The 26,756-nt window shown below is 40.1% G+C and overlaps 1 protein-coding gene across 3 annotated transcripts in view; it reads left to right on the top strand.

Moving 5' to 3' along the window:
- The first annotated feature begins 958 nt into the window (after window positions 1–958).
- Window positions 959–26,756, top strand: part of c19h6orf136 (chromosome 19 C6orf136 homolog) — a 33,244-nt gene continuing 7,446 nt past the window's right edge. The window contains exons 1-3 of one of the 3 annotated variants that reach the window (XM_061093258.1): window positions 959–1,123; window positions 2,023–2,215; window positions 17,153–17,836. In XM_061093258.1, the coding sequence (XP_060949241.1) occupies window positions 2,117–2,215; window positions 17,153–17,836 (783 nt within the window). In that variant the 5' untranslated portion in view covers window positions 959–1,123; window positions 2,023–2,116. Of the gene's footprint in view, window positions 1,124–2,022; window positions 2,216–14,753; window positions 14,843–17,152; window positions 17,837–26,756 lie in introns of those variants that run through there. The other 2 variants (XM_061093260.1, XM_061093259.1) reach the window with 2 other exon arrangements.

A 26,756-nucleotide genomic window follows, 5' to 3' on the forward strand; every position in this document is an offset into this window, starting at 1 on the left:
AAGTGGGTTCTGTGATGAGTGAAGTTACTTTGACTCGACAAGCTAGACTGAATGTGAAACTATGTGAACCCATTGGGATAACTCTTCTGCCATTTGTGTTTTATTGTTATTTTATCTTCACTTTTAATATTGTATGACATGCTGTGTGAGACTCACTATCAAGGAACTTGTTCTAATAAAAGTTCGAAAAAAAAAATGTGTTAGGAAAGACTGAAAAAAGATATAATCTTCTAAACAACTATTTAAGAGAAACAGTACTTAAAGAAATAATGACATTTTAGGTTATTTTTTGTTTGGCCGTCTTGTTTTTATTTTTATTTATTATGTTTGTTTGTACTGCTAATTTACTGATCCACACTCCAGTCCAGCAGTTGTCGGTAATGTACCTATAAGGTGCTGTTTGCCAACCGCAAATATAAACTACAAGAAGTAGGTGGGTTTGTGTGTGTGTGTTCCCAGAAAGCGGACACACAGGCTCCGTTCCCACTCACCCGCGCACAGCGACACATGAACTGAGATCAAAGCTCTTTCACGTGAAGCTATGACACAGTGGAAACAGAGTTTCCCTGGTCACAGCTGCTCAATGATAAGAGCAGAAGCTGCGGTTCGTTTGTACCGCGCTGGAGTTTCTGTGATAACTGCTTGATAAACACGTGAGTGTCCCCTAAATCATCCCATTAAAAAATAGAACAAATGAACGTGCTCGGGCCCTAATAATAATAACCATTTACATTTCAAATGGGCCAACGAACTGTCGGGGCTGGGGCCCTAAATATCATTAGCCGGAGCACAACACGATTAGCTGGTTTGAGATATATGATACGCCAATAAATATATGTCATACGCCAATATGCTGCGGCAGCTGCCACAAACAGCGGAAGTTACATGTGGCAGCTTCCGCTGAAACCGGAAGTCTTGCTGCAAGCTGCCGCTGCCACAATTTGAGTTTGCTGTCACTCGGGCAAGGACACGCAGGGCTGCAATGACATTGTGCAAGTTAGCTAAGTAGTCCTTACTAGCTCGTTAGCATCGTCAAGCCACTGGTTACCACTATATAACACATGTCATGGCGATGCGCTTGCTGAACCTCTGTCGACCTTAACAAGGTTTTCGTCCGCAACAGGTAAATTTACCGCACGTTTGCCTTGCCGGTAGCTAGCTCAGTGCTAGGTGCTTGCGGGGAACCCTCGTAAGCTAGCATCTATTGACTCATATTAGGCAGTAGGGGCTAGCAAAGGCACGGACTGTAGTGTCAGCGATTAAAGGAAGCTATCTCAAACCATGTGTCCCGACTAATCTTGTAACTGTGTCTCAAACAGTAATAAATAAATACTTTAAATGCATCCGTTTCGAATTCAACCTAAATGGTTATTGGCATTACATAAACGTTCGGATTAATGTAAAAAATAGTGTCGTCAATCTCTCATTATCACAATTTATTGAAACTAAATCAGTGCCAATGTTTTGTGTCCGTTCTTTCGCCATATAGACACTATTCTTAATACCCGCATTTAAATAACTGCCACCACCAATTATCAGGAAATACTTATTACCATCTGTTGTAGTAGGCCTGCAATTTACTTTAGTTAATTTTGACCTATATTGATCAAAATATAGGTAATTTACATATTTGTTATCCTTTGACCCAAGAAAATCGACATACCTTTCATATGTTGCTAAGTGACATTTTATTTTTACTGGAAGGTATTCACATAGAAGATTTATACCCACAGATACTGTTACCCTGTACAGGTTTTTAGAATCTGTTTGGGTAAAAAACATTTATTTTGGAGTATCTTCATGACTGCAGAACTCATTCTGAGCTGTCATGGTGGAGTCTCTGATTATAGACATGTGGTCTCCTTAAGGTCATGTGCTCCTGGCATCAGCCCTGACTGCCAATGTAAAAACAGTGAATATCTGGCTGTCGTTTTCTGCCTTAAACTTCAAACATTTAGAGGACATGGGCAATAACCAATTTTGATTGCTTCTTGCTCTGATTTGTCTTATCTGTGTTCTCAGGTCTCAAGGACACAGTGTCTGTGTCTTTGCAGTGTCCTCTGTGCTGTGGGTGATGCTCTGCTGGTGACTGGGGTTGCCGTGGCCCCTGTAGTGAATGGCTGTGTGCAGAGGTGTTCTTGCTTTCTGGATGGGTTGTGTCGGCAGCCATGGCAGAAGGCAACTCATCAAAAAACGGAGCTGGACCCTAAACCAGGTAATCCGTTTGATTCTTGGATCCTCTGTGTGTGAATTGGTTAAGGTTAAACAAGGTTTTGAAGGCCATTAGAACCATTTGAAGCGATTTGACTAAGAACCTGAAACCAATAACAGAAGACTGAGTGATGAAAAAAGGATCATGATGACGTTTGACAAGACCATTATAAGCAACAATAATTGTTTAATTTGACCCAATCTTTTTATTTAAGTTACTAAAGTGGCAAACATTTCTATATTCACATAATGTTCACACCAATAAAGATATCTTCTTGACTTATAAGCAGTTTCTTCAGCTTTACTACACTAGTTACAAATGATCTGCTCATACATAGTCAAGCATAGTCAACATGGCATGTGCACTCAGTAGGCCTCAGTCATCTGACTAGGAGTAGTACTGAGTTTTAATGAACACTGTTGCACATGCGATAAAAAAATCTGTGTGATCAAATTTCCCCCAAACATTTAGCGGGTCTGTCTTTATGTATTTTAGCAAGTTGTGTTGCCTCTCTCATCTCCTCTCTTCCAAGTCTGGGAGCGAGGTGGAGTTTACACTAACACTCACAGGCCCCGGGCCAGCCCGTCCTTGCTCACTCACACATGAGCCAAATGGACAGCGAAGCAGATATGAGGGATGGGAGCTTGTTAACATGAATAAGGTAGTATGTGGAATAGTGGCAACAAAAAGTGGTAGGACAGGGGTTCCAGGATGGACCACCAATGCAAAACGATTAGCACAGCTGCTTCAGGATGAGGGCAGAAGTACTGGTTGGTTTGTACTGTGTCTCCTCTCTGGGCTTGCTCTCTCCACACTTGTGTTGACCTGCAGTCACTTTACATTTTAGCAATAAACAGCAGCACTAATCAGAAGTAATTGGGACCTGAACCGTACTGAAGTGTTAAAACACATTGAAAAAAAGTCCAACAATTTGTAGGCACTCACCTGCCACACACAAGATGAAACGCAAATAACCAGGACATCATCGTTAAAGTGACCGGAACGATCCGTATTCATGATCCAACACCATCTTTTAATATTTAAATATATGTGATTATCTGTTTGTGTGTGGAGAGTGACAGAAATAAGCAGACACACAAACACAATCCTAAAAGAAGCACTGGAATGCTAACCTAATACATTACAAACCTAAAACCTCATGTAAAACACATCCATCCCATCCTTTTTACAGAGTTTGTAACATATATCCTGTGCCAAATCTTTCATGTAGAGTTATTGTTGTTAACAGAGCCAGAGAGTCATTTTATTTATGGTTTTGGTTGTGTGTGGTTTATTTTATTTATGATTTATTTATTTAGGATATTTTGATGTTTTAATTATAATTCAAATGTTATATTAGACTGAATATTCTAAATCATTAATAGTTCATTGCTCCCTGAAAGGGTGTACTTGCATAATTATGCTATAATATCATTATATCAGTGGTATAAATTAGTTTAAAAAACGATGACAATACTATCATTTATTGCAATATATTGTCCAAAAAAATGTCTTACTGTGACAGTCCTACCTTAATATCTTTAATAATGCGCAAAGTAAGAGGTTTGTTGCACAGTTTACTGCTCTAGTTCTATGAAAATTCATGTTATATCCATGAAATATCCTTAACTTAATCAATACTGAATCGAATTGGAAATCGAATCAAATCGAATTAAATGAAAAATAAAAAAGTTAGGTGAACCATTGCAACCAATGTAAAGAGTGAGTTTGGAGCCCTGATAAGTAATTCCTGCTTGCCCGTGTTTAACGATCAAAGAAATCACATAAACTCAATGTCAGATGACTTAAGCTTTAATAAAACTATAACAATGATCTGATTATTTACAATAATTTATTAATGATTTGATCTATTCTAGATATAACCGGAAGCCAGTGTAGAGAAGCTAATACAGGAGAAATGTGGTCTCTTTTCCTGGTTCTTGTCAGGACACGTGCTGCAGCATTTTGGACAAGCTGCAGAGTCTTTCACGACTTACTGCTGGATCCTGATAATAAGAAATTGCAATAATCAAGTCTTGATGTAACAAAGGCGTGGACACATTTTTCTGCATCTTTTTGAGAGAGGACATGTCTGATTTTTTAGATGTTACGCAAGTTAAAAAAGGCAGTCCTAGAAATTAGTTTGAAGTGAAAATTAAAGGACAAATCGGGATCTAAGATCACTCCCAAGTTACTGACTGTTTCATTGGAAGCAAGGGCAATGTCATCGCGCGCAGCTTATTCATTTTCATACTGTGGTGTTTAGGGCCAAGTAGTAGAGCCTCTGTTTTATGTGAGTTTAATAAGAGAAAATTGTGGGTCATCGAGGTTTTAATGACCTTGAGACATGCTTGGAGTTTAGCTAATTGATTACTAGAGATGAGCCGGATCTCGGACTGAATGAAAATCCTCACACAGCGTCACAGCGCTCCTCCCCTTCACACACCGCTCTGCTCGCTCACTCACAGAACAGCTCTCTGCCTCTCAGTCACTCAGGTTCGCGGGTCTTTTCCGTTAACGTTTAGGGTTTCTTCAGCTTGAAGTTTGTTTTTATTTCAGTTTGTACTTACTTATTAACCAGTAGAGTTCTGTTAAACGTGGGTTCGTTCAGACGTGGTGCTGGTAGAAAGCGACTCGCGTTGCGTCTCTGCCTGTCGGAGATTTTTTTTCGCTGCATCGCTGTTGTTCACATGAATGTGATTATACCTTGTTTGTTTTAATTATCCTCATCCGAAGCAGGAGAGACCCGCGGACTATTTGATCCGTAGAACACAGTCTCCCCGCCCCCCTCTCTCTCTCTGTCTCTCTCTTGCTCACTCACTCACACACACACACACACACACACACACACACACACACACACACACACACACACACACACACACACACACACACACACACACACACACACACACACACACACACACACACACACACACCAGGTGTGGAAATAAATTAAAAAAAAAATAAAAATAAAAAAATCAGTTAAAGTTAAAAAAGAAAGTTATGTTGAGTATGAAAACACTTGTTATTACATTTCACTTCATAATTGCAACAGCATGTGTTGTATTCATTGTTGCAAAACTTGTTCTGTAAATAGTTCGTTTGCTATTGTGATCAAAATCATTGATCTGAAGCTCAATGCTGATGCTGTCCTGTAATAGTTTTCTAATCAGCAATAAATATAACAATTTCTGATCAACCCATATCAATTGCATGCTTTAAATAACATACTGGTTAAAGCCCCGGCCGTTTCAAGACAACCCGGCCTACTTCTGGGTTAAACCACACCCACTTCCGGGTTAGGCCCCGCCCACTCCTAGTACGGATACGGCTACAGATAATTCATAAGGTTAACAGATACACAGGGTTTCCCCCAGAAAACTTGCTAAGCCTGGTGGTAGGGCTGCTAGAAGGCACCCGCGGGGGGGTGGGGGGGGTGTTGAATCGGATTTTGAGCTGGACACCATATATCATACCATCTTATACTCTAAACAGGTTGCACTTTGTTTAATATGCACACCTAACTTGTTTATTTTGAAAAGGGGTTAAATAGATACTTTGATATCTTTTTGAGTTGCACTGCTGACTTAACTTATAAGCCCTCTTTTTTATTTATTTTTATCACGTTGGAGTTGCTAGTTTAAACCTACAGTTTTGCACTTTAATATTTGAGCCTTTATTTACATTTTGTTTTGTGCTGCATTAACATAGCAGTCAGGCCTCTTATTTCAGAAACAATGACCCGTAACAGTTTGGTTACCAATAAAAGGTAAGCCTACTACTTCTTTGCTTTCAGCCAGCTACTCAAACAGACAAGCAACAAAATAACAAACAAACAAAATACACAGGCAAGTGTCGGCCTACTTTGAAATAAATTAAACACAGAACTTTGTAGGGCTATTTGAGTCCTCCTCATATTTGTGGAAAATGTATGAAATAAGAAGTACCCTATTTTTAAATAAATAAAACCAAATAGCTGCAGCCTAATAGTGTAACGGACTAGGTTTATGTTTATGTTTGGTTTTGACTTATGTTCAGTAAAACACTGTGTTGAAGGAGCGTTCTGACGGTCAGTGAAGGTGATGTATGTTCATTAAAACACTGTGTTGAAGGAGCGTTCTGATGTCCGACGGTCAGTGAATGGGTCTGGGTGGGACATGTGACTGTTTGGACCAATAGGATGGTTGCTTTGGGATCGGGGTCATGTCTCTGATCGGGGCTCAATGAGGAAGTGAAGTGTTGTTGATGTGCGCGAGTGACGGATTTTTATTTTTTTTTTTAAATAAAAAAAACAATCGACGCTTAGCCTGGCGGGGGGGGGGTCGGAAGCCTGGCGGCCCGCCAGGCCTATACAGCACTGGGGGAAACCCTGGATACAGATAATGCTGTACTCACTCATCCCTATTGATTACACTGTTCTGGTTTTATTGACGTAGTATAACTGGGTGTCATCCGCATAGCAATGGCAATTTACAGACTGTGTCCTGATAATGTTTCCTAGTGGAAGCATAGATATAATGAGAATAAAATTGGGCCGAGCACAGAACCCTGTCGAGCACAGAACCCTTTGGAACACATTAGGACACATAAAGTCTATCATCTTCCGCCGCAAACTACTATACTTCTTGATTCTTGTTGTTCCGGGCTAGTTCCCTAAAGGTTGAAGGCGTTCCCTTATGGTTGAAGGCGCTTGGGAAAAGAGCGTCACCTAAATTAAATTTAATGTAATGTAATGTAACACTGTGGTTTACTTTAGTGTGCATAGATGACTCATCATTAATTTGCACAAATTGGAATCGATCTGAAAAATACGATTTAAACCAGCTATGGGCGGTTCCTTTAATGCCAATTAACTGTTCTAGTCCCTGTAATACAATTTGATGGTCAATATACACCGCGTTCCACATTATTATGCAGATTACACTTTGCTCAGATTTTCCTAAATAGTAATGCACAGCCAGTCAGTATATTTTTCAAGTCATCAACTGTTAGAGTATAATTCAAATTTTATTGAACAAACCTCCCAATGATAACAGTATTTTTTTTTTAAAATAAAAAACTCAAAATGCAGTGTTCCAAATTATTATGCAGTCTCTGAGTTTCTGAGTTTCAAGATATTTTATAGGTTGTAAAGAAGTAAAAATTGTCATTTGTTGAATTTGCAGCATTAAGAGGTCATATTTACTGAAATCAAAAAAAGGTTTTAATCAAAAACATCTTAACAGGTCAAGTTACATGTCAACATAGGACCCCTTCTTTGATATCACCTTCACAATTCTTGCATCCATTGAACTTGTGAGTTCTTTGATAGTTTCTGCTTTAATGTCTTTGCAGGATGCCATAATAGCCTCCCAGAGCACCTGCTTTGATGTGAACTGCCTTCCACCCACATAGATATTTTGCTTGATGATGCTCCAAAGGTTCTCAATAGGGTTAAGGTCAGGGGAAGATGGGGGCCACACCATGAGTTTCTCTCCTTTTATGCCCATAGCAGCCAATGCCCCAGAGGTATTATTTGCAGCATAAGATGGTGCATTGTCATGCATGAATATGATTTTGCTTTGGAAGGCACGGTTCTTCTTTTTGTACCACGGAAGAAAGTGGTCAGTCAGAAACTCTACGTACTTTGCCGGGGTCATTTTCACACCGTCAGGGACCCTGAAGGGGCCGACCAGCTCTCTCCCCATGATTCCGGCCCAAAACATGACTCTGCCACCTCCTTGTTGACGTCTCAGCCTTGTTGGGACATGGTGGCCATTCACCAACCATCCTTTACTCCATCCATCAGGACCATCAAGGGTTGCACGGCACTCATCCGTAAACAAAACAGTTTGGAACTTAGTCTTTATGTAGTCCTGAGCCCACTGCAACCTTTTTTGCTTGTGAGCTTGGTTTAGAGGAACGAATAACAGGTTTAAGGACACTTGCAAACCTCTTGAGCATCCTTCATCTTGAAGTTTGCAAGACTCCAGAGGCACCAGCGGCTTCAAACACCTGTTTGCTGCTATTCAATGGCATTTTAGTGGCTGCCCTCCTAACCCTACGCATTTGTTTGTCAGAAATCTTCCTTATTTTGCCTTTGTCTGAACGAACCCGCTTGTGCTGTGAATCAGTGACAAATTTCTTCACCGTCTGATGATCACGCGCAATTCTTTTGGAAATATCCAATGTTGTGATACCTTGACCAAGGAATTGCACTATTTGCTGCTTTTCAGCAGCAGAGAGATCCTTTTTCTTCCCTATTTTGCCTGAAACATGTAGCTTGCTTAATAATGTGGAACATCCTTCTTAAGTAGTTTTCCTTTGATTGGGCTCACCTGGCAAACTAATTATCACAGGTGTCTGAGATTGATTTCAATCATCCAAATAGCCCTGAGACACAATACCATCCATGAGTTTAATTCAAAAACTAAAAAATGAATGTTTTTGACCCTTATATCCAATTTGCATAATAATGTGGAACGCGGTGTAGTCCAGGCAATGTAGCGTTTTACGACCGACTAATTGTAAAATAATTTTTTTCAGCATAGATCATTTCTATGAGCTGTCCAGAACAACATACTAAAAGTCCTAAGAAATCCTAGTTGAGGAAATATGTTTAATTCTCATCAATCCAAGATGTGTGCCAATAAGGCCAGGCAACAATTACACCCCAATGGGGCTATTTTTTTCCTTTACTCCTATCAAAATGAAACATTACACAATGAAAGTAACCATGAAACGTAACATTTTTTGTATTACAAGTTTCTTTAAAAATGACTTTGAAGATGCAAATGAGCTATACACTAATCGAATATGCCCAAAATACACCCAAATAGGCTTATTTTTTTCCTTTACTCCTACCACAATAAAACTTTACATACTAAAAGTATACATGAAAAGTAACTTTTTTGTATTACAAGTTTCTTTTGAAAGGAATTTGAATATGCACATGAGCTCTCCACTTATTGAATATGTCCTAATTTACTCAGAACTCATGTCCAGTGGAACTCTCAAACTCTCCCTCCAACGTCAACAGCTGCAAAGCTCCATACTCTTCAGGCTTACCAAATGATGGAGTGGAAAAGGGGAAGTGAACCTATGGACCCTAAAGACTGGGGGTGGCATGTTTTGGATGGGAGATTTATGCCGATAATGACGATCAGCCTGCGGCACCACCAGAAATACTAGATGTAGTCCTCTGTAGTGCAAGAAAGACTGCAGCACGAAGAGATGAAGATTGATGTTTTTGTCATACATATGAATGGTATTTCTGCCACTTTTAGTATATTGTTCTGGCCACCTCATAGAAATAATCTATGCTGAAAAAAAATCTTTTACAATTACTTCTATTTTTGGCTCCAAAATGGAATACTTTGCCTGGACTAATAGTGTTGAATGCTGCACTAAGATGTAACAAAACAAAGACAGACACAAATCCATTATCTGAAGCAATTAGGTCATTAGTCACCTTCGCCAAGGCTGTCTCCGTGCTGTGATAAGCTCTAAACCCTGACTGAAAGTCCTCACATCATTACTTTCCTGGAGAAACTCACACAGCTAACTGGCTACAACCTTTTCAAGGATTTTAGACAGGAAGGGGAGGTTGGATATCGGTCTGTAGTTGGCTAAAACATCCAGGTCCAGAGTGGGTTTTATTGCGAGGCGGGACTAAAACGTCGCATCCCGCAGCTCCTCGGCCCCTCTGCAGTGGCTCCCTGTGCAGTGTTCACATGTTGAACGGGAACGTCACGTTAATTTGTCAAATCAGCATCGTATCAGGCCAGCATGAAAAAAACAGGAGTGTGTGTGTGTTTGCGCGCGCGCCCAGGCAGCGCACACACACACAGGCCCCGCCCCCACTCACTCGCTCAGGTGGCATGTTTTTACTTTTTTTTCACCTCACACATCTGTAAAATGATGTAACTCATACGTGTGGAAATAACTAAGTTGTAATATAGTCAGATACGGACAATAGGCCTACATCTCCGTGTATAAACAATGCCATGATGTCACCGTGTAGTTTTCATTAATATCTTGCTTTAGACTAATACAAATATGAATACCATTTGTTAAGTGTTCAAAAAGCTGGGCAGGTACAAGCTGGTAAAAAAGGGAACCTTACAGATGTTTTATTTATTACTATCATAGATAAATATACCAGTATCGTATTTGTGGTATCCTACCGTATTTGTGGTATTGTATCGTATTTGTGGTATCGTATCGAAAGTATAGAGTATCGTGATATTTTGGCAGGTATAGTATTGAAGTCATAATTTTGGTATCGTGACAACACTAGGCGGAACACTAAAACAAGTCGTTGTTTCTCCGGAGCCAGGGGTCGCAACCCGCTGCTCTTCAGCCCCTCTGCAGTGGCTCCCTGTGCAGTGTTCATATGTTGAACGGGAACGTCACGTTAATTTGTCAAATCAGCATCGTATCACGCCAGCATGAAATAACCAGGAGCGGGCGTGTGTGTGTGTTTGCGCGCGCGCCCGAGCCCAGACAGCGCACACACCCCCGGCTCACTCGCTCAGGTGGCATGTTTTTACCTTGTTTCACCTCAAACACACATCTGTAAAATGATGTAACTCATACTTGTGGAAATAACTATGTAGTCATATAGTCAGATACGGACAATAGGCCTACATCTCCGTGTATAATCAATGCTATGATGTCACCATGTAGTTTTAATTAATATCTTGCTGTAGGCTAATACTAATATGAATACCATTTGTTAAGTGTTCAAAAAGCTGGGCAGGAACAAGCTGGTAAAAAAAGGAACCCTACAGATGTTTTATTTATTACTATCATAGAGAAATATACCCGTATCGTATCATATTTGTTGTATCGTACCGTATTTGTGGTATCATATCGAAAGTATCGAGTATCGTGATATTTTGGCAGGTATAGTATCGAAGTCATAATTTTGGTATCGTGACAACACTAATAGGGTATTAGTGCCAACTGAGGGCAGGACTGAGGGTTGATATCGCTGGAGTTTGGGTTTTTAAAGAATTCGTTGGTTATAATAATAAACAGTTGACACTTTCATTCACTGATTTCATACAATGTTGTTAATATAGTTGAATAAATAAATGATGCTACATAATACATAGAAGGCTTAAATTCTAAATTCTCTCAGACTACTCCGCTCCTCCGCTCCCTTCACTGGTTACCAGTGGCTGCCCGCATCCGCTTCAAAACATTGGTACTTGCGTACCGTGCTGTGAAAGGATCCGGTCCAGTCTACATCCATGACATGGTCAAACTTTACACCCCAGCCCGTTCACTCCGCTCTGCTTCGGGCAATCGACTCGTTGCTCCTTCACTGCGAGCTAAACACTCATCAAAATCACGACTGTTTGCTGTTCTGGCTCCTAAATGGTGGAATGAGCTCCCCATCGACATCCGGACATCAGAAAGTTTACACATCTTCCGCCGCAAACTAAAAACACACCTCTTCAGACTATACCTTGAATAAAATAAAAAAAAAATTACTAACAATTTTTGAAACTAACAATTTAGTAGCACTTAAATGGCACTTACTTATAGCATTTTGTAGTTTTGCTTTATTTTTGAAGAATTTGTATTTTCTTGATTCTTGTTGTTCTTGGTTTGTACCCTCGGGGTTGAATGCACTTATTGTAAGTCGCTTTGGATAAAAGCGTCAGCTAAATGAAATGTAATGTAATTTGTAATGTTAAGTAGGGCAGCAGTTATCGAGTATTCTATCGATTATTCCATCGAGTAATAGGATAAGAAATACTTTTGTGTGTGCGTATGAGTGAGTTGAGCCAACATCGTAATGCGCCGTCCTTTCAGCTAACTCCTCCCATTAGACCAGTGGTTCTCAAACTTTTTCTGTCATGGCCCACTTTGGGTCTAGAATATTTTTCATTCCCCACCCGCTCCCCCGCCCCAACAAAATGGGCCAAGTTTAACATGTGTATTTACATAACATACACATGAACATTAAATCCACATTACTTTCAGGAATTTCTGACAAAAAGTTGTTTGAAAAATCCTTTTTCTAAAAACTTATGTGACATTTGTCGCTTATTTAAAAAAAATAGTGCCATAACCATTACTTTTTCAATAATAGAGAAAAAATGTATTAAATTAAAATCACTTTGTTACAAAGATGATAAAGCTCAACCAAAAACAATACATGGGGTGAGACTTGGGTGTAATGTTTCTCAGTGTCTTCTTAATTTGTCTGGTCTCATAGATCTTTCAGACATAAAATACACACTGGTCTCTCCTCATGTCCTACCACATTGACTGTGAACCCAAGAGCAAGACAGGTTTCATCTTACTTTCTTTTCAACTTGGTTTTTGAACACTGCCTCTTGTTTGTCCCTGACCGGTTGCTACACGTGAGCGAGCTCTAATCCCCTGTGCGTGTCTCTGAGCGAGTGAGTGGGGGCGGAGGCTCGGAGCCCTGGGGCCAGCGTGTGCACAACATGCACAACACTGCACAGGGAGCCACTGCAGAGGGGCTGAAGCCGCGGGCTGCCGACCACTGTCTACGGCGAAAGACCGATTTGTTTACTGCTCCGCCGTTAAAGAGATGCAGACGTCAAAACATTAGTTCGACTATAATATTAGTTCCGCCTCACATTTCCTCCTACCGGCAACGCACCCCACCTTTTATGCCTCCACGCCCAACCGGTGGGGCGCGCCACACAGTTTGAGAATCACTGCATTAGACACTGACAGAGAGCTCCAGCCTGCCACGCTCAGACTTTAATCTCAGTGTCTACTATAACGTAGAAACATATATTTGTCATTTGTTTGTGGGGATTTTCCCAAAAGCCTTACTTCCCTCTCCACCAATCAACAGTAATTAGCAGCAGAGCTAGAGCCACCGGACTTCGTACGGAAGCACACATACAGGTGATGAGGCAGGGTATGTCAGGACAAAGGGAAGCTGTAAACGGACTATGCTGCAATTAAACAACACTGATGGTTATTTTTAATCATACAGGTGCTCTGCAACAGTAATAGGCATCCATGTGAAACACAGTGGCCACTGTGCAGTATGAGAGCCAGTCTAAAGACATTTGCTGGCAGTATATAACATGTATAGAACACTTTGATGAATGTGTTGTTCGAATTTGGAATTTATCACAGGCCTTTAACATTTTGATTTTAATAAATTCAATAATTAAGATATGAATTAATACTTTCCTTATGTGTCTTTATGACAATTAAAACATTAATTTACCAAAGTGTCCAGCTGTAATTCTAATTAGCATGCCTACAGTTACCTCTTCGCTCAGAACACCTAGAAGCACACAGTTACTTTTTGGGAGCAGAGTGAACCCAAAACGGCATCATTTACTCCATTTTTTAGCCTACAATTCCTATTATATCCTCTTCTGGGGTGCGTTCATGTTCTCACAAGCACATCAGAAAACCGCAGCACTCTTGCACAGGTGCACGTGTCCTTGGTCTGTATTGTTACGTCCTCTAGCATCGCTACTTCCGGTAGTAGACCTTTAGGCTTCAAACACGGTATAAATTACCTTGTTTTGATTTAAATATGAGTGTCGGGGCTTGCAGACACTTGGATGACACCACACGAGCAGTATGTAGGCAAGTTGTGTTTTTTTCTGTTTTATTATGTCTGAAGAAGGGGTCAATTCTGCTGCAACACTGTTTACCCCTGATTAAAGGTTATTGTGGACTCAAACACTTCAGCCACCCAAGCAGAATCTGATATTTATATTGTTCTGAGAGATGAGCTTGATTCCCAACACGATTATCCAGATCCCTCTTGGAGGAGTCGATAGTCACTCTATCTCTTTCAAAATAAGCAGTCTAGGAAAAAAAGTTATTCTGTATGATTTTGGCTTTGAGGTCACCAGCTGTACTGGATTAATACTTTGGGGAGCAACGGGCAGATGGGATGATACCATAGGCTGTTGTCCCTGGTTAAGATAATGTTGATGTGTTAAGGTAGTGAGTGACTGAGTTGCTGAAGGCCCACAAGTTGTTGCTGTGGCCAGAGGTAGCCAAGTAGGCCTAAAATGGTCAAAAGAAGAACTTATGGATGCCTGGGATGGCAATGTGTTGAAAGAAGGAGGTGGAGTTTCTTTCCAGGCTCAGTTGACTTTGACATCATTGACAATTTATGTTGCTTGTTAACTTTCAATTGATCAGACTGCACTGGTATATCAGCTGAAACAACAGAGTCCCATGGAGCAGCTGTCATTTCAGACAGGGGGTAACTTAGCCACTCCACCCTTAGCACAGATCAAAGGAGATAAATGTGGAGAATATGAAATTGCAACCTCTGCTGTCTCTTCAGGGGGAGTAGTTGTGTATGCTATTTTACTCTGTCAGAGGCTGGAAACCAGTTTACCCTTCTCCAGCTCCCTCTCTGCGTGTGTGAGACTCCTAGCTCTTGAATGTTTATCGGGTAAGAAGCCGTGGGTTTGTGTGGCTTCATGTGCTTGGTCATCAAGTTACCTTTAAGTTTTTTCTGCCTCAATTCCCCCTTATGTTGTTGTGTGATTTCCTCCAGTTCCATTAATTTAAGTTTTTCCTCCAGCAGAGCACTGTAGTGGGTCCAGAGCTTTTCTTGAGGAAGCTCTACTCCTTCTTGATTCCAGAGGAGGCATGGCTATGGTGTCCATTGGAGTGAGTATGGATGGATGATCTGTTTTCCTCTTCCTGTGCAGCTCCGCATGAAGGCAAATGTTGAACACCAACTGTAGTGACGTAGTCTTTAAGATAGGTTCAGGGGCGCCTGTCATGCTGCACCCTGCTTCTTCCTGATGGCATTGTTTTTGGCCTGGCTCCTTACTGGTTAGTCTGTGTAGCTGCTGTGTCAGCTTTGGGGTGAAAGTCAGGTTTGGACACACCAGGTTCGGTCAGGGTTATCCGGGCTCATATCATCAAGTCTTTAAAGTCTGGCTCAAAGGACCATTTGTTGGATGGGATTTGCCTGCTGTAGACTGTGATGATATGTACATCAAAAAGGGAAGGTCATTTCAATTCCATTTTAAAGTTTTATTTTGTATTCAGGCGTTGGTGAATGAGTCAGGTAATTGTGATCGTGCTTTAATATTGTGAAAAAAAGGTGTACATCAGAATCTAGATTTTGCAAAGTAAAGAAATCAATAAACAGCACAAAACAAACATATTTCAAAGTAATCACATGATATTAATTTAATAATCAAAATATTGAAATAAATTACTTGGCAACAGGACAGAAGACTTCAACAAAGGTGCAGGTAAACAGTGAATGTCTGTGAGGCAGCAGACACAGGTGCTTTGAGCTACCTGATCAGTGATCAGCTCATAAATGTGGCCTCAAATCTTAACACACATTATTGTTTTAATGACGACAAAAAGAAACAGGGTAATTTTTTACCTGGTATTTTGTTTTGTTTTTAATAAATGTTACAGTTAAAGTAATTGGAGTAATCTCAAGGCGAAAAGAGACAATGATGAGTCAGCTGATGCTGTCCAATTGCCAAATTACCCTACCAGTTCGCAAAACCAATTGGTGATGTCATGGTCTTGGTTAAAGGAAAATTCAGTCATTATCTTTTCACCACTTTGCCGATGGAGGGGTGGGTGAAGTGTTTTAGTCGCCAAAACACTTAAGGGGCTTCGGGGCTAAACAGTGTTTCAGCCAAGGCGACCTCTTCTGCTCATGTGGTGTCAACCACGTGTTTCGCAAGCCCCGACATTCATATTCAACTCAAAACGAGGGGGACATATGTAACGCTGTTTACCCATGAGACTCCAGAAGTGTTTTGTGGACTCAAACACTTCACCCACCCCTCCATCTGCATAGTAGTGAGTAGATAATGAGTGCATTTTTATTTTTCTGTGAACTATCCCTTTAAGGTCTAAGCAGGGCCAGTGATGCATGAATCCCTTCAGGGTTCAGGAAAGGTGCAAGTTCAGTGTTTCAAATTTAAACTGTATTGACCTGGTTACATGTTAAGAGTTGCCTGCAATGGACGGTCTGCATTACTTATAATACACAAACAGCATAACATTGCCCTCATACCTCATGCACTGGTACTTTGTTAAACTTCTGTTGGATAGGATTCTTTCTATTCTTCCCAGTCTACTTACCTTCACTCTCTATGTATGATTCAGGATCTCAAAATCTGCACCAAAAGTTATTGGGTGTTTCCCTGGCCCATCTCTGCACCAAGTTTGGTGCAAATCAGTTTGGTACTTTTTGTCTGATCTTGTTTATTATTAACAATGTGGTATTGCATCGGCATATTTGTGTGCATGTGTGTGGTGCTGGTAAAAGTGTATGCAATATATACAATAAACTTATGTTTCATTGAGGGAATGTTAGATGCTGGCTGCTTATAGTGACTGGTACTTGTATTGACAAGTATTTAATAAAAGCACTTGTACAAAGATGGAAGCATGTACAGCTGCAGAGATAAAGTTTACTCTGAATGCATGTCAGTTAAAGAAGAGCAGAGGTGTTTCCTCGATTTATTTCAGCAGTGGGGGCAATTTGTTTAAATACATGGCTCAAACTCAATGCGACTCAAACAAAAAACACAAATTAAATGTCAAGTCCTGTACGGGTTCTAGTAATATCTGATTAGTGTTGGTGTTTATTGATATAGTGTGAAGTGAGCACAGGTCAGCGGGAGAGTGGGAAGGGAGGAAATGCAGCAGGATAAATAGTGACGGTACAAGGATACCGGGCCTATAATATCTGCTATGATCCTGAAGCAGCGGCGGTAATAGTTTTGCAGAGCCAGCTCAATGGAAGTAGCAGCAATCCGGGGTTTCTGGAACAACTTCACTAAGTTCCAAGCTGCATGGAAAAGGAAAAACAGTCTTAAGAGGTCAAAACTTCTACATTGATAATGTCATAAAAATTCAGCATCAATAGACACAGGAAACTGTTGCTATTACAATAATGTATGTTAAGATTTTACTAAGTTTGTATTGCTCCTTTAGGCAGTCAATTGGTTTTGGATCCCTCAAACACGCCCCCTGAGCAGTGCATCATGGGCCCTGGAACCACCCAACAGCCTACGATATCAGAACATTAAGCAGCCAGTGCTCTCCCACCCATTCCACAATGTCAGCCATCTTCAGAGAGAAGGCTACTATGAGAAGGACTTGGAGGAGTTTCTCAGAGTGTGTGTGCTGGTGCGACAGGGTGAGTCAGATGGTCTCCACACCTTGCTGGAAATCCCTCTGTTCAGTCACATTAAACTCGGAGAGCTCCTCGCTCTGGGGGCTCACAAATCCTCTGAGTTCTCCTTTCCCTTAACCATGGTGGATGGCAGCAGAGAGGATGATATCAGCATGGACAGCTTTAAGAAAGAACGAACTGATGCTATAACGAGAGAACAAGGCTGTTTTAGGAGCCTGTTTGAAGCAGAGAGGTGTCCTGCACCGTTCATGTGCGGCTCCCACTATTATTGTTTCCATTGTCCGGGCACAGAACCTGTGCCTTGCAGTGAGCTGAAATCTAAGAGGCTGGGTATTGGACTTGATGAAAAGCCTGTGGAGCTACCTCTTCTGCATCCTACCACTCTGTGTAGCCATACAGAGAGAGAAGAGGGTGGATATACTAAAGGAGACACTGGAGAAGAGGAGAAGTTGGCTGTGATGTATGAAAGACTGGGTATAGAGGTAAGAATGCACACCGTTTGGTTAACATCTTGTCTACAAAGTGGGTATACTGTGAGTACATTCTTTAAATCCAATCGGCCAACCCTATATAGCAAAAGTTAAATGCTACACATGGTCTCTGAATTAATTAATGAACTCACAGCGATGACTAATCAGCTCACAGCAAGTGAGTGAGTAGGGGCAGAGCCCCCGGAGCCTGTGTGTGTGTACTCCAACTCGCTTTGAGAGCACACACAAGCGTCCACTCTCGCTGGAGTGAAAACCGTTCACGTTCATCATTTATAAACTGTTTCGTTGGGTTCAGCGGTAAACAAGAAAAAACAAGAGAGAGCGAGAGAAGCGAATCTCAAAGAGAATTTCATGCTGACTGCTTAAAACATTCACGTGAACATTTATACTCTATGGTCGCAATAGTCATTTTATACATCGCACGTGGTACAAGCCGTGATGCATAGAGTATATTCAATATATGGCCCACCCCTACCTGACACTGCTAATTTGATGTGGATAACTCCTAAACACCCAAACAAGTGCACATAACAAGGATATGAAGTTATTTTTGTAATGTTATACAGCCGTCATTGTTTTAAAGAAGTTTTACTTAACTGATCTAGCATCCCACATTTTTCCGCCATTAAGTCAAGTTCCAAAGTTTGAACTGCTAGAATTTATTCAACAATAAATACTGAAGTAAATCACAATGCCTTCATGAACTGTAAAAAACAGAAAAAGTTGCATAAATGTGCAAATAGGGCTACAAACCTAATGAAAGGCATATATAGGCATATACTGTATGCCTTTCAAAAATAAGTTTTAAATGGTGATGCTATCAATATTACAAATCTAAATTTAATTGTAGCAGGGATTAGCAAAGAATGCTGAACAGAATCATACAATACAGAATATTCACTTTATTTTATGAACCCTTCATCATATGGCTAATAAAACAGACCAAGTTTTGGGGAACTATTGGTACAACTGGTAATTAGGGCCCGTGCACCGATTTGCAAAGGCCCTATTGTTATTGCTTTGATTATAAGGGCCAGAGCACCAACAGTGCGAAGGCCCTATAGCTTTTCGTTTGATTATTCAGGCAAATGAATCGCATATTTTATGGATTGAATATACTGGAAAACTCACAAAACTTTGCATGCACTTCAGGCCGGGTGGAAATTGACGTATTCTGGAGTAATTGGAAATGGTTGTGGCAATATTGCTCAACATCGCCCCCTAAAACAAAGCAATTCCGTCTAGTTTAACAAATCTTCACGAAATTCGGTAGACAAGTGTATCATGACCGGACAGAAAAAGGTCCCTGCCACCAATTTGATTAATGCAACAGGAAGTCAGCATTTTAGGATTTAGTGGCCATTTTGGCAATTTTACATGTTCTGTATTTTGACTCCAAACCCGGCCTGATGACATCTGGATAGAAATCATGACTTAAAATAACAGCGCTCCCTGGTGGCAGCCGGAAACGTCTTGGTTTTTCAACGTCTTATACTATTATTAATTCCTCGTTGTCCATTGACAACAATCGTGTCAAACTATATCAGAAAGTGATCAGACTCCAGGACTGAAAAGCTCCACGTTTCAAAAATTTGTCAGGATCATAGCGCCACTTACTGAATCCCCATGAAACAGTAAGATTTTGTATCTTGGACATACACGGCCCAATCTACTCCACACTTCTGATGACATCTACACAGAAATCCTGATTTCTAATCACAGTGGTGGCAACAGGAAACACCTATATTGACTTAACCTCACAATGCCACCATGTCCGTTTTTTATTTTTGTTTCACTTCAGTGTAGTGTCCAATCATCCTCAAAATGTATGTTTTGTAACACTGGTAACAAGACATTTATAAAAAAATTTGGTCTTAAATTCACAGTACCATTTATGGCACTGAATGTTTTCTCCTGCTGTGTTGTTAACAATAGGGGTGTCCTTCAATTAATGGTTTTGGTTGTTAATTCAACAATCACATTCATTTGATAATGATTCTTTTTATATGATACATGAAATGATGACACATGACACATAAATACTTGAAATACTTTTTGCGTTGGTCAAAATCTCAAATCACATTTTCCTCAGTGGGGTTTCTAGTTCTCTTTTTTGGAATAACAAAAATCACATAATACATCACTCGCAACACAAATTTGGATGGAAAACTTTCTGATGCTTGTGTACGACAAAATCAATGTACAGAATGTAGACTCAGGACATCTGAAAACCTAAATCACATTTGAACGATGAACGTGAGTGACAACATTAATGATCCGACACCATCGATTAATAACTAAACACATCCCAGTAATAAATTGAGCAAATCAACATATTTGGAACCGTGAACTGGCACAACACTGCATACCTGTGTGAGCAGCTTTTCTCTGTGATGAAGATGAACAAAAAACAACACAGGAGTCGTCTCACTGATGCAAAAGTTGACGAACAACTGGCTCTGGCACCTGTACATAAAGGTAGAATGTAGCCAACCTAAATATGTTTTATTTTTTCATTTATCTAATTTCCTGTCTATCCTGTTTAATAAATGTTGATTGTATGACCTTCGACTCTTGTATTATCATACGGTGTCAAAATTTAACATTTAACAGTACTTCCGCGCAATCCAATTCTATCAGACCATAATTTATTAACCTTCAATTTTCATTATCTGAATATGTGCTATTAATAAAAAACTAATTTATCTATATGTCTACCTGATAGTGCTGTAGCTAAATTTAAGGAAATAATTTCAATTACATTTAAACCCGTATTATCCGTTGATATAAACAAATTTATTAAAAACCCTAGCTCCACTGAGATTGACCATCTCGTCGATAGCTCTGCAGACTCATAACAATTAACATTAAACTCAATAGCGCCTCTAAAAAAGAAACATGTATAACATAGTAAATTAGCTCCGTGGTATAATTCCAAGACACAAGTTAAAACAAGTATCAAGAAAACTAGAAAGGAAGTGGCGCGTCAGCAACCGTGTTGAAAATCTCCTAGACTGAAAGAGTAGTGTTAAAGTATATAAAAAGGCCCTCCACAAAGCAAGAATGCCTACCATTCAAAACTAATAGAAAAGAATAAAAACAACCCCAGGTTTCTCTTCAGCACTGTAGCCAGGCTCACAGAGGGTCACACCTCCACCGAACCCAGTATTCCTCTATCCCTATATAGCAATATCTTTGACCTTTTTAACAATGAAATTCAAACTTTTAGGAATAAAATCAACCATCTCCTGCCCTCAATTGGCACTAATACCCTACCAAGAACAGAAATCTCAGGAACGGCTGAGAATCCTACCCAATATTTAGAAAGCTTCTCTCTGATCACCAAAATAATCTCAGGTTCTAAACCAACAACCTGTATCTTAGATCCCATTCCTACAAAATTACTTAAGAAATTGTGCCCCAAATTGATAGTTTGTTACTGAACACAATCAATCTGTCATTATCATCAGGATATGTACCACAGTCCTAAAAAATAGCAGTAATCAAACCCCTTCTCAAAAAAAACACACTAGACCCAGAGGTTTTAGCCAATTACAGACCAATATCTAATCTCCCCTTCCTGTCTAAAATCCTAGAAAAAGTCAGCTTTTTGAGTTTCTCCAGGAAAATAATATATATGAAGACTTTCAGTCTGGGTTTAGAGCCAATCACAGCACAGAGACAGCCTTGGCTAAAGTCACTAATGACCTTCTAATAGCTTCAGATCAGGGATTTGTGTCTGCCCTTGTTCTGTTAGATCTTAGTACAGCATTCGGCACAATTGACCATCACATTTTATTACAGAGACTAGAACAGTTAATTAGCATGAAAGGAACTGCCCTGAACGTGTTTAAATCTTATTTTTCTGATCCCTTCCAATTCGTGCAAATTAATGATGAGTCATCTGTGCGCACCAAAGTTAACCATGGTGTTCCACAGGGCTCTGTGCTCGGCCCAATTTTATTCTCATTATATTTGCTTTGATTGATTGATCCCCATATATCTCACTGTACATCAATGAATCAATCAAATTTTATCTGTATAGCCCATATTCACAAATCACAATTTGTCTCATAGGGCTTTAACAAGGTGTGCCCTTAACCCTCAACAAGGGTAAGGTAAAACTACTAAAAGTCCCTTTTAACAGGGTAAAAAGAACGTAGAAACCTCAGAGAGAGCCACATGTGAGGGATCCCTCGTGCAAAAGATGTCAAGTGTAAAGGAGAACATCATCAAGATAAGGGTATTTAGCAGCATTGGTAAGACACGAAACAGAATTGCCATTATTATCATGATCAGCCAGCATGATACAGAATCCACCATACTGGATCCACCATTACGATCTCTGATACGCGATCCACAGATCATAATCCACGATGTGGCCGGTGACCCTGGATCTGCGGGTGATAAGGCAAAGGGAAGAGGTGAAGTCAGTAACATGTATTGATGAGATATTCATTTCTTTGATGTGATAAGGATTGAGAAGAGGAAGGAGAAACTGGAAAGAGAAGCTCTGTGTGTCATGTGTCCCCTGGCATTCTAGACCTATAGCAGCATAACTAAGAGCAGGTCTAAGACTGGACCGGCTCTAACTATAAGCTTTATGGTAAAGGAAGGTTTTAAGTCTACTCTTAAATGTACAGATGGTGTCTGCCTGCCGAACTGAAAGTGGGAGACTATTCCATAGGAGGGGAGCTTGATAGCTGAAAGCTCTGGCTCCTACTCTACTTTTAGAGAATTTAGGGACGACAAGTAAGCCTGAATTCTGGGAGCGCAGTGCTCTAGTTGGTTGATAAGGTACTTTCAGCTCTTTGAGGTATAATGCTGCCAAATTTTTAAGGGCCTTGAAGGTGAGGAGGATAATTTTAAATTCTATTCTAAATTTAACCAGAAGCCAGGTAAAAAAGCATTTAATAAGAAAACTGAACCACATACTGTACGTGTACAGCAGGCTTCGGCGGGCTGCTGTGTTACAGGAACAATCTGCTCACCATGTTCACCCTCACTCCGTCTCTAACACACACACACACAAACAGCTACGCCACACATACACCTCGCTCCACACATGGCTCACGACGCACACGTCAGTTCCCCATGCCCTTAGTGTATGCTCTTGAATATCTTCACAAGCATTGTCTATTAAAAAGTCGTGGGAAAATAATGCACATTTGGGATCTTTTCAGTATCTCTCTCTCTCAGCCTCTCAATTTACCTCAGACATCTCGTTGAACCAGAAAGCAGAAGCAAGATGATTATTCAAAAATCCAATTAAACCAATCAGAGCACTGTATCGGAAAGGTGGGGGTTAAGATGATTCAAAAGACCGATGGGTGAAAAGTACATTAACATTTTAATTCAATTATCAGAAAATATGTTTTGCCACTTCCATTGGAGTGTACCATTCAGTGTGTGTATGTTTTGCCACTTCCACTTTGTTTTTGTCATGGACGGATAAACTCCCATTACACACACTGAATGGTACACTCCAATTTAAATAAGAGGCATCTATAGGATCAGGTTAAAACAACACACAAACAAAAAACAAGCCAACAAGGGAAAGAACAAAATAAGAGCGGTTTTATTGTCAGGCTATAATAATACAGAGCCTACTACATTTTAAATGATTCACAACAAAATAAGAAATAATAACTATCTACATATAGTCCATGGGCCCAGACCTGAAATTTCACATATCGGTAACATCTGGGTGCTATTTTTTAATTGTTATACATCCCTAGATTATGTTTTAATGTGATAACCCTTTCAGAGTGGCAGTTTATTAGTGGTTATTATTACCTCTTGAACAGAGAGACCCCTATCGGGCTGTTTTGATATTGCACACTAAGTAACAAAAAAATGTCACATTTGCACTTATTGTGAAAAAGGTTGCTGACCAAACAGGAAGTCTGTCATTATTGATGATTTACACATTTGAACAAACTCCTCTTAGAAAATTTTCGTCAGATCAACTTTAAATTCATTAGGGGCCTTTTCAGCAACAATGAGATGAAAACGACCTCAAATTTTGAATGTGTACATCACAGGGTCTGACCGTGGTGTCAAAGTTTGATGGTTGTCAAAAAAGAGGGATTTTTTTATATTGTATCAGTCAATATTGACTCATCATCAATGCGCCAGCTTTTGGTGATAGAAAGTGAGATGTTTTATACTTTGACGCACTACTGCTGGCTGCTTTACAATATAAAGCTCAAATGAACTCTGACAGGCTATTATAATATGGTTACAATTGTGACAGTTCCTCAAACCGTGAGGTGCAGCGAAGGTTGATCATCGGAGACAAAGTTGTCATAACTCCATGGTGCATTGTCTAATCACCCCCAAAATTGTGACATGATCACGTTCCTTGCTTTAACAGCTCCATGTGTCAATATTAACTCAGGGTCATAGCACCACCTACTGATTTGGCATGAAACAGGAATTATTTTTTAACTCCACTGTGCATTGTCCAAGCGACACCAAATAACTCACCTATGATCAGAGTCCAGACCTGAGAAGAGGTTTTAGTCTGTATGTAGTGATAGTGCCACCTAGTGATAATCGTGAAAAATAAATTGTTGTTACTCTACTGTAGATTGTCCAATCAGCCCCCAAATTCTGTCACATGATCAGAGTCCAGGCCTCGGGTCTCATTTATAACCGTTGCGTACGCACAAAACGTGGCCTGAAACGTGCGTATGCCACTTCTCACGACAACGTTGGGATTTGTAAAAACAAACTTGACGGGAGAATTTGCTATTTCCACGCAAACTTTGACCCATGTGTACGAACATTTTGGAGACGGGAAAGTGGCGATGCAGAAGTGAAGGTGGTGAACTGAAGCAGATTATTGATCCAATTCATCATTTACATTAAAACCAACAGCTTTGTTTTGCTTGTGCGACAAATCTGTTCCACACAAACCTTTTAATTAAAAAATATATCAAACAACTTACAGCACATAACGTTCAGATTCGATTTACAGAGCCGAGTCATTAATAGGTTTTAATAATATCTTCTAACACTGTGCTTGTATCATCAAATAACTGCAGTGAACGTGACTGTGCCATCAGGCGCACAGAGCACCCAGTGCACAGAGCGCACTGGAGATCACTTGTAAGAAATGAAGAAACTTTCCAAATAATATCCCAGAGGAGGATCCACGGATGTGATGGAATCGGTCCGATGCTTTAAATAAATAAATACTGCCGTGACACCGGAGCGGGGATCTGCTCGATGTGTGCATGTGACTGGAAGAACGAGGAGGAAGAGAGGGTTCAGCGATCTCTGATCTCACACAGTGTGTTATCCACAGCAGCAGCAGCAGAGTATCAGTGTATTTTCTTTATTAGTGACATCACTGCTGTCCCATAAAGTTGCTCTTCACCTCACTAACAGACACCTCGATGTCAGTGTCAGAAAGTTTCACTTCCTCTTCATATCGCTTGATGACGTGACTCCGTCAGGACTCACGGTGGAAACCTATTCAGCAGCATAATTTAATATTTATTCACACCGTGCTTTGCCTTGACCATTTATGGTTGAAAGTGGGCGTGTGGAGGGCGGATTTGGAGGCACGTTTTTATAAATCGGAATTATCTTTTTGCGTACGCCATTTCTGGCTTTTGTACGTACGTACACTTTTAGTATGAATCCTATGCATTCTTTTATAAATGAGACCCCTGAACAGCTCCATATGTCAATATTAGCTGAGGGTCATAGCAACACCTACTGATCACTTTAAAGGCTCAATTAGGGCTGCAAGTAACGACTATACTGATCTATCGATTATTGAAACGATTAATCGACTTATCGGATTATGAATGACACAAATTCTCAATTGCTCTTATTTAGACATCAGGTTTTAAATTAACCTTTAGGTTGTTCGCGGCATGTGATGACTGAAAATAAAGACAATAAAGATCGATAATTCATTCAAAAATGTCTTTTGATAAACTTTGCTGAATATTAGGGTACTATTGATACAATCCAGTTTTTGTCCATTTAAAACCAAGGACAGGCAATATAAAGAAAAATATTTAAATTCAAGTTTCCCTTTTTCCTGTGAACCAAGAACAGGCCAAGTGCTGATACTAAAAATAAGTTAAAATTAAGTATCCATTTTTTATGTTAACAAAAGGACAGGGAAAGTATCAACAATTAAAACATCAACAAACAAAACTACTGTCTTCTTCGGACTGCATAATTGTGATTAAAAAAGACGTTTGTCAGGCAATAGGATAACATTACGCTTTTAAACTCGTTAAAAAAGTTTAAACCATATTTTTGTAATTCTAGAATCCTGTGCACAGCTATATACGTTTATATAGCAAGCTAGATAACAGGCTATCTTACTGAGGCAAGTCTGCATCGTCTACGTTACAATGTTAAACGTGCCTCCACTTCAAATGCTCGTCCGCTTCTCAAGTATTTCAGGTAGTATTTGTTCGGATATGTTAAGGGTGAAGTTCTCCCATACTTTTTACTTTCTGGTATGCGATTGTCTTGCATCGGACACCGCCATTGGTCCATGTTGTGTCGCTATTGCACATGCGCGACTTTCAGAGATAGGAAGGGAGCGAGATGGCTCACTCCTCAGCTACTTCCATCAGCACCTCCAGTAAATCAACGTTTAGTTCAGCTGCATGGCACGAAAAACATGCGCTATGACGTAACCAACGAATCATCGACGATTAAATTAGTCGTCGACTATTTTTGTCATCGATTTTTGTCGACTATATCGTTTAATCGTTCCACCCCTAGGGTCAATGTATGAGGATAAATATACACAATGAAAGGCAGTTATACTTCATGTATTCAATGCACAATATTCACATTAATATCAAGTAGGGATGGGGGGAAAGGTCGACGTAATCAATTATGTAAATACATTGAGTTGCCCAGTGCGCCCAGG

Source organism: Limanda limanda, chromosome 19 (assembly GCF_963576545.1).
Source record: "Limanda limanda chromosome 19, fLimLim1.1, whole genome shotgun sequence".
Classification (NCBI taxonomy): domain Eukaryota; kingdom Metazoa; phylum Chordata; class Actinopteri; order Pleuronectiformes; family Pleuronectidae; genus Limanda; species Limanda limanda.